Source organism: Populus nigra, chromosome 15, assembly GCF_951802175.1.
Source record: "Populus nigra chromosome 15, ddPopNigr1.1, whole genome shotgun sequence".
NCBI lineage: Eukaryota > Viridiplantae > Streptophyta > Magnoliopsida > Malpighiales > Salicaceae > Populus > Populus nigra.
The window spans coordinates 347951-362826 of record NC_084866.1 but is presented as its reverse complement, the minus strand read 5'-3'; the positions used below and the strand labels follow the sequence as shown (position 1 = coordinate 362826).

The 14876-nt window shown below is 33.9% G+C and overlaps 3 protein-coding genes across 4 annotated transcripts; 1 reads left to right on the top strand and 2 right to left on the bottom strand.

Moving 5' to 3' along the window:
* Positions 1 to 728: 728 nt before the first annotated feature.
* Positions 729 to 1408, bottom strand: LOC133673875 (flowering-promoting factor 1-like protein 2). The gene has a single exon (XM_062094800.1). The coding sequence runs from the start codon at positions 1341 to 1343 to the stop codon at positions 1005 to 1007; it is 339 nt and encodes a 112-aa protein (XP_061950784.1). The 5' UTR covers positions 1344 to 1408; the 3' UTR covers positions 729 to 1004.
* A 6886-nt stretch (positions 1409 to 8294) lies between these two features.
* LOC133674099 (fasciclin-like arabinogalactan protein 3) lies at positions 8295 to 9459 on the top strand. The gene has a single exon (XM_062095085.1). The coding sequence runs from the start codon at positions 8336 to 8338 to the stop codon at positions 9149 to 9151; it is 816 nt and encodes a 271-aa protein (XP_061951069.1). The 5' UTR covers positions 8295 to 8335; the 3' UTR covers positions 9152 to 9459.
* A 233-nt stretch (positions 9460 to 9692) lies between these two features.
* On the bottom strand, positions 9693 to 14211 carry LOC133674101 (uncharacterized). 2 transcript variants are annotated; one of them, XR_009835119.1, is made up of 5 exons: positions 13668 to 14211; positions 11956 to 12052; positions 10822 to 10881; positions 9827 to 10082; positions 9693 to 9724 (listed from the first exon to the last, which is right to left on the bottom strand). XR_009835119.1 is itself a non-coding variant. In XM_062095086.1 (4 exons), exons 1-4 carry the CDS (start codon positions 14039 to 14041, stop codon positions 9981 to 9983), a joined length of 633 nt encoding a protein of 210 aa, XP_061951070.1. In that variant the 5' UTR covers positions 14042 to 14211; the 3' UTR covers positions 9693 to 9980. The 2 variants fall into 2 exon arrangements, 1 of the variants encoding a protein (XP_061951070.1); XM_062095086.1 differs by having other exon boundaries at positions 9693 to 10082.
* Positions 14212 to 14876: the final 665 nt, after the last annotated feature.

The following is a 14876-nucleotide window of genomic DNA, read 5'->3' as shown; positions in this document are numbered from 1 at the left end:
ATATATATATATGTGTGTGTGTGTGTGTGTGTGTGTGTGTGTGTGTTGTTTTAAAAATGAAAAAAAAGGGACTTGATGTGTTCAGATTTTGGAACTTCGTACGTGAGAGGTTTAGGAATGGATGGAAGTCGTTAAGAAGAAGGGCAATCAATATTCTTCTTCTTCTTCTTCTTCTTCTTCTTCTTCTTATTATTATTATTATTATTACAAGGCAGCTGCTAATTAGAACAGTCACGCGATTGAACATTATGAAGCCCTTCTAGCTCTCTTGTTAATTAAGAATTTAATTTTCTTCTCTTAGTATTTAATGCATATTTTTGAAAACATATTCTCTTATCACTCTTTCATTCTTAATTTATTTTTCACTGATTTGCAGGAATGCTTAAGCCGTATAACTATTGTTTTTTTTTCTTCTTTTATATATGTTGGCATGATTCCTTGAGTACATGGGATCATGCCAAAAACTTTTAGACAAAGGCAGCATCAATCGATCCCCCTTCTCCTGTAGTTTAGCTAGTAACCAATACGTACAAATATGTCACACCATCAAACTCATATTGCCAATGTCTCTTGTATAGAAACAGCCACCAATTCGATTAATTGGGCTGACATATCTCAAGATATTGGAACAAGTTCTTCTATTCCCCAATGAAAAAGAAGAATTATCAAACTATATATAGATGATAAATTTCTGTGTACGAAAAGTAAAGGAAGCCAACTCATGAACTTGGTTATTAGAGAACACAACATTACAAATCTACAATAGAAAACCTTAACATGAGGTTTCAAGCTTGTTTTAGTACATACCAAACGAAGGAACGACCTGAACCTTGTTCCAATTATTATCCTACACACTGGGAAATTTAAAAAAAAAAAAAAAGCACACCGAATTTCGAAAACAAACAATGTCCTAGCTCGGGAAAATAAACTGGCAAAGCACACTCACTCTATGATAAGTACGACAGCATGAGGAAAGGTCTAGCTAGAGAAACATAATAGAGAGCTTACATATCTCTAACATGGAAAATGTTAGGGTTCTTAATGACAATATCGTACATGTAGACAGAGTTGAACTTGGAGAAGTCCCTAGGAAGAGAGATCAGATCAATGGAAGATTGCTTGTGGAATTGGAAGAGGTCAGGGTCACCTCCATAGTACCTCTCCCATCCTAACTCGTTCAAGATCTGTTCAAGGGAAGAGTATGAGGATACCACTTGGCCTGATGGCAAGTGCACCAATACCTTTCTCCTTGAACCACTTCCATTCCCTCCATTAGATTCCGCTGCAGGGTTCTCCACCAGGCGAATTACACCATTGTTTTTGAAAAACCAAACTCCTGACATTTTCTTTGAAAAATTAGTCTTTTGATGTAGTGCTTGGTTGTGTTAGGGTTTTAGCTAAGAAGAGAGTAGTAGCTTGAGGGTTGGTGAGTGAAGATGGAAGAGGAGGGGGGGTATTTATAATTTGTGTCGTGGGGCAAGAAAAAACAAGAGGAAAATACTCTAGGAGTGGGGTTTAAAGTAGGGTTTATGATCGGGCATGTTTGGCTTTGGAGGTATAGAATCTAGATATAGTAGGTCCTTATGGCATTAAATATATTAGGGTACAAGGATGCTCCTACCTCCTAGGGTGTCATTTCGGACATGTGCCATCCGCGGGGTTGGCTTTGGGGAATCCATATAGGTTGTGGAAGCTATAGTTTGCTTTAGAATAGAGAATCTCTTGGGACACTATACTGGTTTTCATGAGGACTCCTTTGTAAAAATTATACAGTTCTTTCCAAAGTCAATCAACAAAAGATGTTGCACCCATTTACATCACGAGATGTCCACGTGAAGAGAGTGTGTGAGCTTGGGAGATATTGAGGTAAAATTTCTGCGTTGGTGGGTTAAGTGGCTTTTGGGAGCTTTCTTTTTTGGTGATTACTACTCATCATTGGAGAATGATGGAAAGTTTTCAGAGCTTTTGTCGTCAATTCCCCATTTGTCATTAGTTCTGGTATTTCTAGAAACAAACTGTGTGGCTATAGCCAGCCAGCCAGGGGCTATCAGCCACAAGATCAGAAATTAAAAGAAATTGAATTCAATTCTATAAAATTCATGGACATTTACTGTAGAACTTGATTGGCTAGCTTGAATTTCTTGACTGGTCAACGTCAAAATTAATGTTTAGCCAAGTTCCTTGTACTAATTTAATTATCCATACAGTTTATCAAGAACTAACTAATGAGTCTCTTAATAGCAAAAAATAGTTATATATATATATATATGGCCCCTTAATTGGTGCCTGTTGATCATATATATCCCTAATATAATTGTTTTTGTTTTTCCAAAAAGCTCATCTTTCTTAATTAGATCTTCCCCTCTTTTCTTGTCAGTATTTTTTAAAATATAAATAAAAAGGAATATAAAATCGATAAAAGAAAATTGGGTTATAATTGGATTTAAATATATAGTTTTTTCCCCCAAATTAATAGGTAAACTTGACCAACTTGACCCTCCATATTACTCCTAACATTATAATTAGTTATAATTACTTAGAATAGTTTAAATCTCTTAGACAGATGTGGAATTGTTTCTTTAAAAAAAAAACAAATGATTTAATTAAATAAAGACTTGATGCTCTTAGAAAATATATTCATGTTGTATTATTGGATACATTTTTGCTTTAGGATCGAGCGAGTGGTAGTGTTGAATAAGCTTGATTGCATCGAAAATAGGCTATCTACAGTACTATATATTACTTTTTGAAGCATGGATAGAGATTTAATTAATTATTTTGGCATGATGGTAAAACCCATATCCAAATAGGCAGAACTTCATGTAATCATCAATAAAATTAGACTATTATAAAAAAAAATAAAAAATTCCATATCAAAATCACACATACAATTGGTCATGTTGATGTGGGCGGGCTCGCACATAGATTTGTCATGACAAACACAAAAGTTTCTGATGACAAGCTAGTGATAATCGCCAGTACTTTTATTCTACTCGATCGTTACCTTCATATTTTGGTCATTGACATGATTGGACTATATATTGAAAAGACGATTCCTAGGATAATGTTCCGGTATCTAAATGCTTTTAGCTAGGTTTATTTAATGATTTTGTTTGTCGATTGTTGCATATAACTAGTTCTGTCATAGAGTTTTCTCCAGCGTTTTTGCAATATCATAGTCAATTCATCGACCCTAAAGTGATACGTCCTCGAAAGGACCACCATACACATTATAGATATATAGCTAGGCTTTCTATAACATTAGCATAATGCATGTTATTTTTTTTATCTCTGCTCACAAAAACTTGCATGCTACAATGTATACATTTGCTATGTTGCCCACATGAGGATCACATGGGCTCAAATGGTCCATGAATGTGACTCCTTACCCCCAGAGTCTTGTCAAAATCTCATCCTTGAACATGTTGGGTATTTATCGATGGTCTTGTCAGAAATGTCTGTCGCAATGGATGCATTTGTAATGGTAAGCACATTCACTTCTTATCTTGTTTCCATTCAAGTTACCCTTTTCAAGGATGTGTTTTATAAATGTTAGATTTACATATATGTGCCTGTTTATCAGTCTATTCTGGAATATTTATTTCATATGAATTAATTATTATGTCCCAAGGCAATACAGCAATATATCTCAAGAGCTATTCGATATGATTTTAAAATAATTTTATATTATTCTATCAATCATTTCACATTCATCACAAATTTGCCCATGTTATATAGTCTAAGATCTTAGAGCAAGATGACAAAAGCTGAAAAAACAAAATTATGCTAGCATGGATCAATTTTTTTAGATAAGTATTGAGAGTATATTGAAAAGACTATAAAGTTAATAGCCAAAGCAAAATATAAGAACATGACAAAAAGAAAAAGAAAACAAACATAGGAAAAATAAATTGATTTGATACAACAAAAAAAATAAAAAATTACCTAAGATTTCTTATGTTATTACACCACAATTTGATAATTTGATGACATCAGGAGATCAATTAATAGAGTATTAATTATATATTCTCATGCATGATCAGTCACGACCTGTTAAAACAAGGAAAAAAGAGAATGGACAAACAACGCAGTCCTAGATTATGTTTTGGAAGACTTCGTGGGATAGTACGTGGTCCTGAACTCCCTCAAACCTTTTGATTCCAGTTCCCCATTGTGAAGTTACTGAGAATTCGTGCATGCCTTTAACAATCCAAACCCTCAAGAAGAAGGCCATCCTTTGCTGCTCTTGTTCCTCTTTAGGCATACCACAAAATCCTAAACGACAAACCCATGTGTGTGTGTGTGTACATATATTATGATTTGGTGAAACCCTAAGTGATGCCGACATCCGTCTATGTTTTTTTTATAACATCATCGATCCCCCCACCACCCTCTCCAGCTCCATCTGTCATGCATTACTTTATTTTATTTTTCCTGGGTATGAATAAAGATATGCACACTTCAGAAGAAAATGAAAAAATAAAATTCGTGATTCCGTTTTTCATTAGGATTTGGATCAACTTTTAACATTGTCACACCACATATGACTTTATATAGCTCTAGGTGATTCCAACCACAGCTGTTATGCTGGAAACAAGCATTTCAAGAACCAAAAGAGAATGAGAGAATCATACTGCTAATTCCCAGTATTAATTTATCCCCTATTAATAATTTTTGAACGGATTTCTTTCATCTCTAAACAACAATTTTATCATAATTATCTTTATATTTTTTTATTTTAAAAAAACAATTAAACACTATTTTAATTTATCAGAATATGTGTAGGAGAGAAACATGATTTCGTATGCTAATCTAAGGACACCATGTAGAGTGAAAATTAATTTATCCATATACATATCATATCAGTTCATATTTAAATGGTTTAAATTAAATTCAAATACAAAGACTTAATCTCATTAAAAAATGACATATATAAAAATCATAAAAAATATCACCTAAAGATACTATAAAAATCAAAACTGGATAAAAAGGGAATACACAGGGCCGGTGACATACACGCTGGGGCAGGCATAGGAGAGAGACAAAACCAGAAAAAATAAGCTGCATGGAATAAGGAACAGGAAAACATGTGTAAAGGAAGGTGCTTAGTTTGCAGCAAGATACATCGTTTTGTCGTATCCATGTCAAATCCTAATCATTTATTTGTCTGCTCATGAATTTGCTAGAATTTTGGAGGACGACAAAATCATATCGTCAAGATTTTCCTCTTCTTTTTTTTTTTTTTTTTTTTTGTATCCTCGTGCTTCAACCCATATTTCAACCTCCTTTTAATCCTTACTTTCTAGCTACAAAGGGAATTTGGATGGCTGGGTGGGACAATTTTACCACTTTCATGATCCTTATCAATAGGCTTTGTTTTTATCCAATTCCCATTGAGAATCAAAAGAAAAGGGTAAGTACTGTCACTTTGATATGTATATGCCATGCTGATCATCTAAACCTAATAATTTGAAATTTTTGTGTTTAATTTTCAAACTAATTTTATCCAATGGGATCTGTAGATTGGCTATTTCATACGGCCATGATGTCCATTGCTGCATAAATTGTTTAATGTAATTGTTTTTATATAAGTAATCTATGTGTAAAAACTGATCTGATTTTATTTTTTTAATGAAAGTTAAAATGGTTATTTAGAGTTATTTTTTTTATAATATTTGATTATTATCTTGGAATGTAAAAGACAGCAGTATTTCCTGTTTTGAATGTACAGAAAATTTATTTCAAAATTATTTCATAAACATATTTATTATCTTTCTATTTCTTTAATTAAATACATCTTTATTTTTCTTATATTTTTCTCTTATGTTAACACTAATAGAATATAATTAAAAAAAAAAGATAACGGTCCTTAAAGTTAATTGACATTAACATTCTATTTTTTATTTATAAAAAATCTCGAGTTTGAAACTCCATCTTTATGTTTACAAATAACGATGAAGATGTGCTTGGCGGCTATGATCTCATCACAGAGAATGTTGAGAGAGCAAAAGGGGGGAGGGTTTGGGGACCCTTGAAGGGATATGTACCTAATCACACACAATTATTTAGTAAAAACATAAAGGTTTTGTAAGGAAATTGGCCCTTCGAGGCATAAATACCCGACAACCCAAGGATTATCATTGACTTAATTACTTAATTAAACTATAGTTAAGCAATCTTATGGAAGACAACATGTATTAGCCCTTACCTTTTCTTCTCCCTTTCCTAGAGAGCGATCCAATTACCTGTGCACAAAAACCATCAAAGAGTTCCACAGAATTCTATGGAAGAGCAACAAGCAATATATTAAGAGAAGACAGCATATGTGCTTGCTAACATTTTGGGCACTTATTAACATATTAGTCACGTAAAGCAAGATTAAGAGAGAATAGTACCAAAGTTAAAGGCTATTAGATGAGGTATAACTCGAATTAGCAGGAAGTACCGTGAAGAAATCTCTAGCTCTCAGGGGAATATTGGAAAAGTTGAAAGGAGAGGGAACAAGAATTACATTGGGATTGATTAATTCTTAATTACTTTGTTAAATATTATTAGAGCAATCTTTATTTGGTACAGCCATATTCCCATTCATTCATCCAAGAAGAATAAATACGGTGTGCAATGAGATGGGTATTTATTCCTTTTAACTTACTAGATTTTATTAAACATATCTTTTGAAATGGTTTTGTTTTTTAATGATTAATTTTGAGAGCGATCCTAAATTTACGTGTATTAGAAGGTCATGAAAGCTTGGAAAAGTATCTCCACTAAATATTGATTATAAAAATCATATATTCATATCAGTGCTGAACATCTACTCAATGATTATAAAGTAAATGATATTGTCCATCTATATCATATTCGATCCCCTTTTCTCTTTAAAATTAATATCTATATGTTCTAGACAATACACAATCATAATTTATAACAGCTATCAATCAAATACGATCTTTTACCTCAAACCTTCATTGATTCACTTTGGTATAATTATGTTTTTAAATAATAAAAACATATCAATTTTAAATAAGTACGAACACTCAAATTTATTGAAATTAACTACTAAGGATAGTAATAATGATTATAGACCATAAGAAAAATAGATTATTCATATATATACACAAGAATTTTTAAGAGTTTAAAATTATTTCTCATATATGTGTTAATGTTTAATTAGTATTATAAATTTAAATTTCATTATAAATCTAATATAAAAACTTATGTTAAGTAACCGACTAAAGCCTCCCTAATGCGGGATTATTCCTATTCTTGTTATTATTATAGATATTGTCAATTCATCATCATCACCGATGCTAAAAAACACCCTTAGGCTTCTTTGAAACTGAAGTTTGTGGACTTTGAATTCCTAATCTACAAAATGGCCTGTTCATATATGGGTTTGATTTCCCTACCCAATTCTCCAAGCCCAACACTTTGTTTGACCAAAAATAGCCCAAAATGAGCTCATAACCAATTTTGATAGGATTAAATTTTGCCCCATTCCATGTCTGTTCAATAATTTGCTTCTCTTTTGTTCATCTCATGACATCCCCTTAATTAGGAAATAATTTGAGCATGAACACCGAAAAACTTTCATTGCTTTCAATGGCTTAGAAATCTCATGGCATTATTGTCAACATTAAACTTATTATACCTCGTCTTACTCGGGTTATAGACTTGAAAGGTTAATTCTAGTTAATTTTAAAAGATTTTTTTTAAAAAAAATTAATTGAGTTTTGATTAGGTTTCAATGTCAAGTTACATTGAGTTAACTTACACCTAATTTAATTTGAAATTCAGCCCAAGTTAAGAATAAGTTAAGAATAAGGTTAAAAAATTATTGAAGTTTATCTGATATAAAATACAAATAATTATACATCATTCTAGATAGTATCAATATCAAAATAAAATGTCTATCATTGTAAAATTAATAGTAAAATTTGTTAGAAAATAGGACAAGATTGGGAACAAGGGTTAGATTAATTAGATGGAAGGTTAGGTATTTACAGTGCAATCCTAACAAAACTCAAATAGAAAGCTCTAAATTTAGTCCATGAAAGCATTTCTAATAATCAACAACTCTCTAAAATCACGTTCCATTGTTATAGCCCAACCAAACAACACATCATGATTGATGACATGCAAATTGGAAACCTCATATATCCTGATCTGTAAGAGAAATTCATTCTCAGCCATCAATTGGTCAGCATCTTGTTTCTGGTCAACATCTCAACATGCCTATAAAGGTCTCAGCATTATCTGCTTCGAATTCCAACAGAAGAGATAACAACAATAATAATAATAAGGAAGAAGGGTTTGGCAGCATCTTTTCACGAAGATGGATTCCAAGGTCTCTTCCCTCCTCTTCATTGCAATCTTGTGCTTAATCTCCTCAACCTCCACGGCCTTCAACATCACCAAGATCCTTGCACAATACCCTGAGTTTGTTAGCTTCAATGATCTCCTAACCCAAAGCGGGCTCGCCAAGGAAATGAGCAGCCGAGAAACCATCACTGTGCTTGCTCTCGATAATAGCTCGATTGGTGGGCTCAATGGAAGACCCTTGGACATTGCCAAGAGGATCTTGAGTGCGCATGTAATTCTTGATTACTATGATCAAATAAAGCTTTCAAAACTTAAAAAGGCCAGCACTATCGTCACCACCTTGTACCAAGCTAGTGGCGCTGCAGATGATCGACAAGGTTTCTTGAATATTAGCAGAACTGCTGAGGGAATCAAATTCGGTTCAGCAGTGAAAGGTGCTCCTCTCGTCGCATCACTTGTGAAACCCGTATACGCACAGCCTTATAACATTTCGGTGATCCAAGTCAGCGAACCTATTGAGGCTCCAGGAATTGAGAACAATGCTCCTCCACCACCACCTGCTGCCGTTCCCAAGAAGGCACCAGCTCCAACTGCCAAATCTCCTTCCAAGGCTCCTGCACCATCCAAGGTGGAACCATCCACTCTAACTGAATCACCGACCGAGGGGCCAGTGGCTGCTGATGGACCAGTAGCTGATGTACCCACAGCCTCTCCATTGGCTGATGCACCAATGGCAGATGAAACAACTGCTGAAGCTGCTTCTTCACAAAAGCATGCTGGTGGTGCTGTCGTGGTGATAGGATTGTTGGCCTGCATGATGGGTTTTTAAAAGGCAAGCAATAGAACAAGGCAGAAGAAAAACTAGGTAAAAGAATGGAGAAAACCGAAACTGGATAGCATGGAAGTTAGCACAAGAATCAATGTCTTTTGTGCTACATTTGATTACATCCCCCTCCAATCACCTCAATTTGAAATGAAGTTGGAGGCCTAATGGGGGCATACAAGTTTAGTCTGATTTATACTTATAGATTGCAAATTCAAATTTTTTACATGCTTTATGAACATGCCTTGATTTTTCATCAAGCACAATTTTTTTCTTCACCTTTTTTACGATGGATACTGGATGCTGTGTGTGCATATCAAGTTATCAACCCTTGCAGTGCTGTAGCTAAAGCGTCAAGTATCCTGCCTGAGGAGGGCAGTCGGGCCTTATTGCTGCCAAGATTTCACAGCAATTTGACAGAAATAAATGATCTGGAGTGTATTTGGTTAACAATCTTACTTGAACATTCTGATGAAAATCAGAAAACCAAATCGATAAAAAGAAATTGTAAAATCAAGCTCCATAATCAAGACAATGATCAAGCATCGATCCGAAGAACCACTTTCCTGAATTCATTAGCTGTGGTAAAAACATTTCAAATACACAAACATGAATCCGCTTGTCCGCACAGGCTCATCATATGAGCTTGTCAAGAATATCCAAAATGGCTGTAAGGCTCACCTTAACAGAATCAGAAGAATAATTAGGAAATGCATAATCATTAATCCACACCTACGATCAGTGCTCTTTTAAGGTTTTGACCATTGAACCAGATTAACTTGGTTAACTTTCGATGAAACCCCCCCAAAAAAGGACTCTTGTAATTCAACCAGATTCATCCAGATGCATTGGTTGACCTTCTGACCCTGTCAATTATATCCGAGATGACTTGGTCCATGTCAAGTGCCTTCAAAGGTGGAAACGGTCTTTTCATGTTCTGCAATAGATGACAGGTGGAGCAAAAATGAAACAATTTCAAGCACCAGCAAAGGCTACTTTAGCAAAGTATGTCAGATAATTTTTTTAAATAAATATGGGAAGGGACCCTGTCTGATCTTGTTAATTCAAACATTTACTTAAATTCTTCTTGAATAGCTAGATTCAAATCAAGAATCTTTTACAAACTGAGCCAAGTCCCAAGAGCTAACATATCTGTAAATTATGTACAATTTCACCAAAGACCTAGTTTTCGTCCAAGATTACAAAATAAACATCATATAAAATGGCGTTTTACTAATGCGAATTTTTACCCCTCACTGACAGAAGAAGGGCTATTGCATGCGCCATGCGGAATTGTTGATTTAACCACCACTCGCTCTTTTTTAGACCCACAGAAAATGGTGCATTAGACTTGGACTTGTTTAAGCCTTTTAAGGTACAAAGATGAAGGTTTTGAAGAAAATCATTAGTTCATGACATCTCAGATAAAACAATTATTCAAGCTATCTCATATTTTAAAAAGCTATCTCATTTTTTAAAATTGAACTCACAAGTTTTTACCAGAAATCATTGAGTACTGATCTTTGTTAAATAAGGAAACTCTGCGGGCATGATAAAATTAACCATTCCTAAAGGTTTTAAGAGAATGAAACAAAATTAAAAAAAAAAAATGCATCAGCCATACAAATTGATGAACTAAAGAGACTATCAATAGATACTTCAGGTGTGAATTTTACCTGAAGACTGATGAATGTTTCCCCACCTTCTTCCCGTATTTCAAAGCATCCCCTTCTAGGCTGTTGAGAGTTGGAGAGAAACATCAATTAAACAGAAAATATGCAAGTAAAGGAGAAGTTAAAACACCAAACAATATGCCAGTAAGATGGCAGATAATCCTTCTGCAAAGAAAACTTGTTGTCCCTATGCTATGTGTTATCAAAGACCTTATCAGTTGACTTCAACAGCAATTACTTGGTTAACACCAGGAAAAGGACAAAACTTTGACCATGACAATCAAAATAATGATAAACAGCTTGGCATATGCATGCATCGAGGTTTCGGTTTAATATCATAAAAAATATCAACGTCAATCTCCATTTCTTTCTTTCTTTCTTTCTTTTTGTGCCCATATTTTGCACGTAAAGAACTGTAGAGTTTGGATTCACAAGAAACAATGTTGAAATGTCTAATGTATGCAATAAACAGCATAAACATCCGAGATAATACCATTGTGACATAACCACATCGTCAATTCATAATTGAATCAAGGTTACACATGACCCAAGCTTGTAAATCTTTGATTTTCACTGCAATTTCAAATAATACATAGCATTCCAAAATATGACAATGCTCAAAATATGACCCTATACATAATGCAACAAGTAAAAGCCCTCAATAAAAGAAATCACAGCAACTAGCCACAAATCTGCCCTTTCACGCGCATAAAGAAGTTCTGACAACAAGAGCACTGTACCAGATACTCATCCAAGTACACAAAGCATTAGATTGTTGAAAAGGTCATGATACAACAGATTTTTAAAACTGGACACGAATGTGCTTTTTTACCCAGATGAATACGCATCAATTACAGAAGTAAAAAAATAAGTAATTGAGCCAAATGCAGAACACTTTGGATTATTGAAAAGCTCCCACTGCAAAATTTAAAAATAGCTGCGTTATGCCATTTCCCTCAGTGTATGAGATTGGGTGTCCATGAGAAGGGCACTAAAGAAGAAATTTACCAATGTACACAAAGCATTAGATTATCAAAAACATCATTTAACTCAATGTCTATGGCAAACAAAAAAGAAGCTCAAGGCTAGATTCAACTAATAGCTGTGTAAAGAAGTTAGATCGCCCAGAAAAAGTACCTTTTCAGGATTGAGTAACACGGAGATATCAGGAAAGGCACTCAACAGACCATCTTTCACCTGAATAGCTCTTGTCTTGAATGCATTGCACTGTTTGCTGCAAGAATCAACATATGGATTAGAAAATGCATCATATGATAGAAGCCTCATTTTTTAGCACGAGGAACTTAGCTAGGGGCATATTGCCCAAAAAAAAAAAACATGAATAAACACTTATGCAATAATTCCTTGAATCATAATGACACTTAATGCCCTATGCAACAGAACTTTACTATGAAAATACACCTCAGCCATCAAGTAGATGTTTTCATATTGGTAATTTAAAATGCAAGATTACTCACTAGAAAAACTAAATAATGCTGAACAAAATCATCATTCTATATTTTGAAGTTCAAACCATTCCAAACTAACTAAATAAACAAATAAATAAGTTTTTATCTCTATCAAGTTCCTCAACCTTCTTTAAAATCCGACACATGAAGTGAAAATACTCAACTTCACTGCTACAGGTTCTAACAGGAAAAAAAATTAAAAGATCAAATAACCTCAAGCCAAGATATGTAAGTCGAATCAAAGTTTAAGATAGTGTTTGATATAGTGGTAGTGGTAGTAGTTGTTTTTTAAAGTGAATGCATCAAAATAATATTTTTATTTATTTTTTAAAATTCATTTTTTACATCAGTCTATCAAAACGATCCAAAAACACAAAAAATAAAGTAAAACAAAAATTCAAAATTTTTCAAAAACAGGGTTGGCGCACAAAAACAAACACCGCCTAAAAACAGAGCAGATTTCAACTCTCCTTCCTAAACACCAAAGGAAACAGATCCCGGCCAAAAAAGATCCGATTAGATACAAACAATGCTTCTATATTCCTATCAAGCACAGCAAGAACCAGAAACTAAAACCTTAAGAGGACTACTCCATTTTCCCTAGAAAACAACCAGATTAATTTTAAAAAACAAAACAGCATTTCCAATTAATTTCCTGGGATGGGACACTAACCGTTACCTTTCCTTTCAACCAATTTCTGGGCAGCCAAACAGACTTTCTAATTAGAAACAATAATACTATTTCTTATTTCTCCAAACCCCAAAAAGACAAGAAAAATTGAAGACAGACATCAAAATTGACCAAAACAAAAACAAAAAGTTATTAATCTAATTTCGCTTACTCAAAATAAACCCACCCCCAAGTTTATTGAAAAACTACTCTATCAACCCTCTTTCATTACACCTCTATTTTCTTTGAAACCAAACACAATCAGGGAAAGAGAGTCAAAATTGATTAGAGTAAAATACTCAATCACGAATTCAACTAACGCTAGAAACAAAAATCCCCAATCCTCTCAAGACTGAAAAAACCACTTTTCTAAGCCTAATTTACAGTTCACACTTTTAAATCAATTACAAACACGCACAAAAAAAAAAAAAACCAACCCAGGGCTTGAAATCTCAACGCAGTTTCCTCTACCTTCTTCCATTTTCTCATCAACCAAGAAGAAAAATAAATCAGAAACCAAGTACCTAAGACTCTAACTCCACTATTATTTCTCCCAAAACCAAAAAAACACTCAAATAATTTTTTAAGAAATTAGATAAGAAAACACTCGCTTAATTAAATAAAAGACTATTCACTTTTTCGCCAGTTTAGTGTTTTCCTCTACTTTCTCACAAACCAAACAAAACCTAAAAAAAAATAGAAAAACTCACCAATGTTCAATCACAATAGTCTTAGTAACTGCATCACCAGCGGGACTCTCTTCCTTCGCATCTTCTTCTTTCGTTCCGTCCTCGTCGGCCTCCGGTTCTTCTTCTTTAACTTCCTCTGCTTTACCTTCCACCTCAGCCTCCGAGGAAGACGAAGTCTTAGTTTCCGCTTCTTCTTTCACATGAGTCTTCACCTTCTTCTTCTTACTCTCTGTTGCTTTCTCTTGCTTTCTCTTCTTTCCCGACTCGGTCGGTAACTCAGTCAGCTTCGCATTGAATCGCTTAGCTGTGCTCCGAGTCATCCGAGCCGACCTCCTAGTCGCTGGCTTCTCCGACGACGTCGATTTCGTCTCTTCAGCCTTCTTTCTAGGCGCCATAGGAAGAAAGGAAAAACGAGAACGAAATGAGAGTCCGGACGAGCTCGGCTTCCTTCTCACCCTGCGTGGAGAGCCGTGAAATGGTTCGCGTGTCGGATTTTTTATTTTTTTTATATCTTTATTTTTTTGGCTTTTTTTCGTTTTCCCGCGCTTTTTGTCAAGGGACGATCTGTGATTGGGTTTGGTGGGGTGATCGGGGTTGAAAGGATAAGATTGTACCACGTGGAAGGAGGTGCCAGCAGGGTTTGGACACGATATATATCAGGTTCCATGGGTCTCCTTCCCGTCCAAAAAAATTCAATATGCTTGGGATGATGAAGGTTGTTAATAATTTTTTTTTTGGCATTATATAAAATAAATATAATATAAATTTGAATCATAAAATTATAAGTAATTATTTTTAATTAATTATATATTGATAATTTTAATTAAAAAATTAAATTATATTAAAATCTAATAAAATAAATTAATAATATTATAATCAATAAATAATCTAAATAAAATAAGAGAAATAGATAGTATGAATTAATAAATTAATGACATGGAGTAATAAAAAATTTCAGAACAAAATTTTTCAATACAAGGGATCACTAAAAAGATAGGAAACACATATAAACCTACTGACAACTTAGTTGTTTCCGTCACAATAAATTTTGATAGACCCATTTTGGATTGCAAGCTAATAAGTTTAAATTAGTAATTAATTAACACAATTCAATAATGAAATAAACTCCTACACAATGTCTACTGCGCTAGAAAAAATTCAAATTAAAAATAATTATTTAAAATTAAATAATAAAAAATATTTTCATGTTAAAATTTCTCCATATAGCCT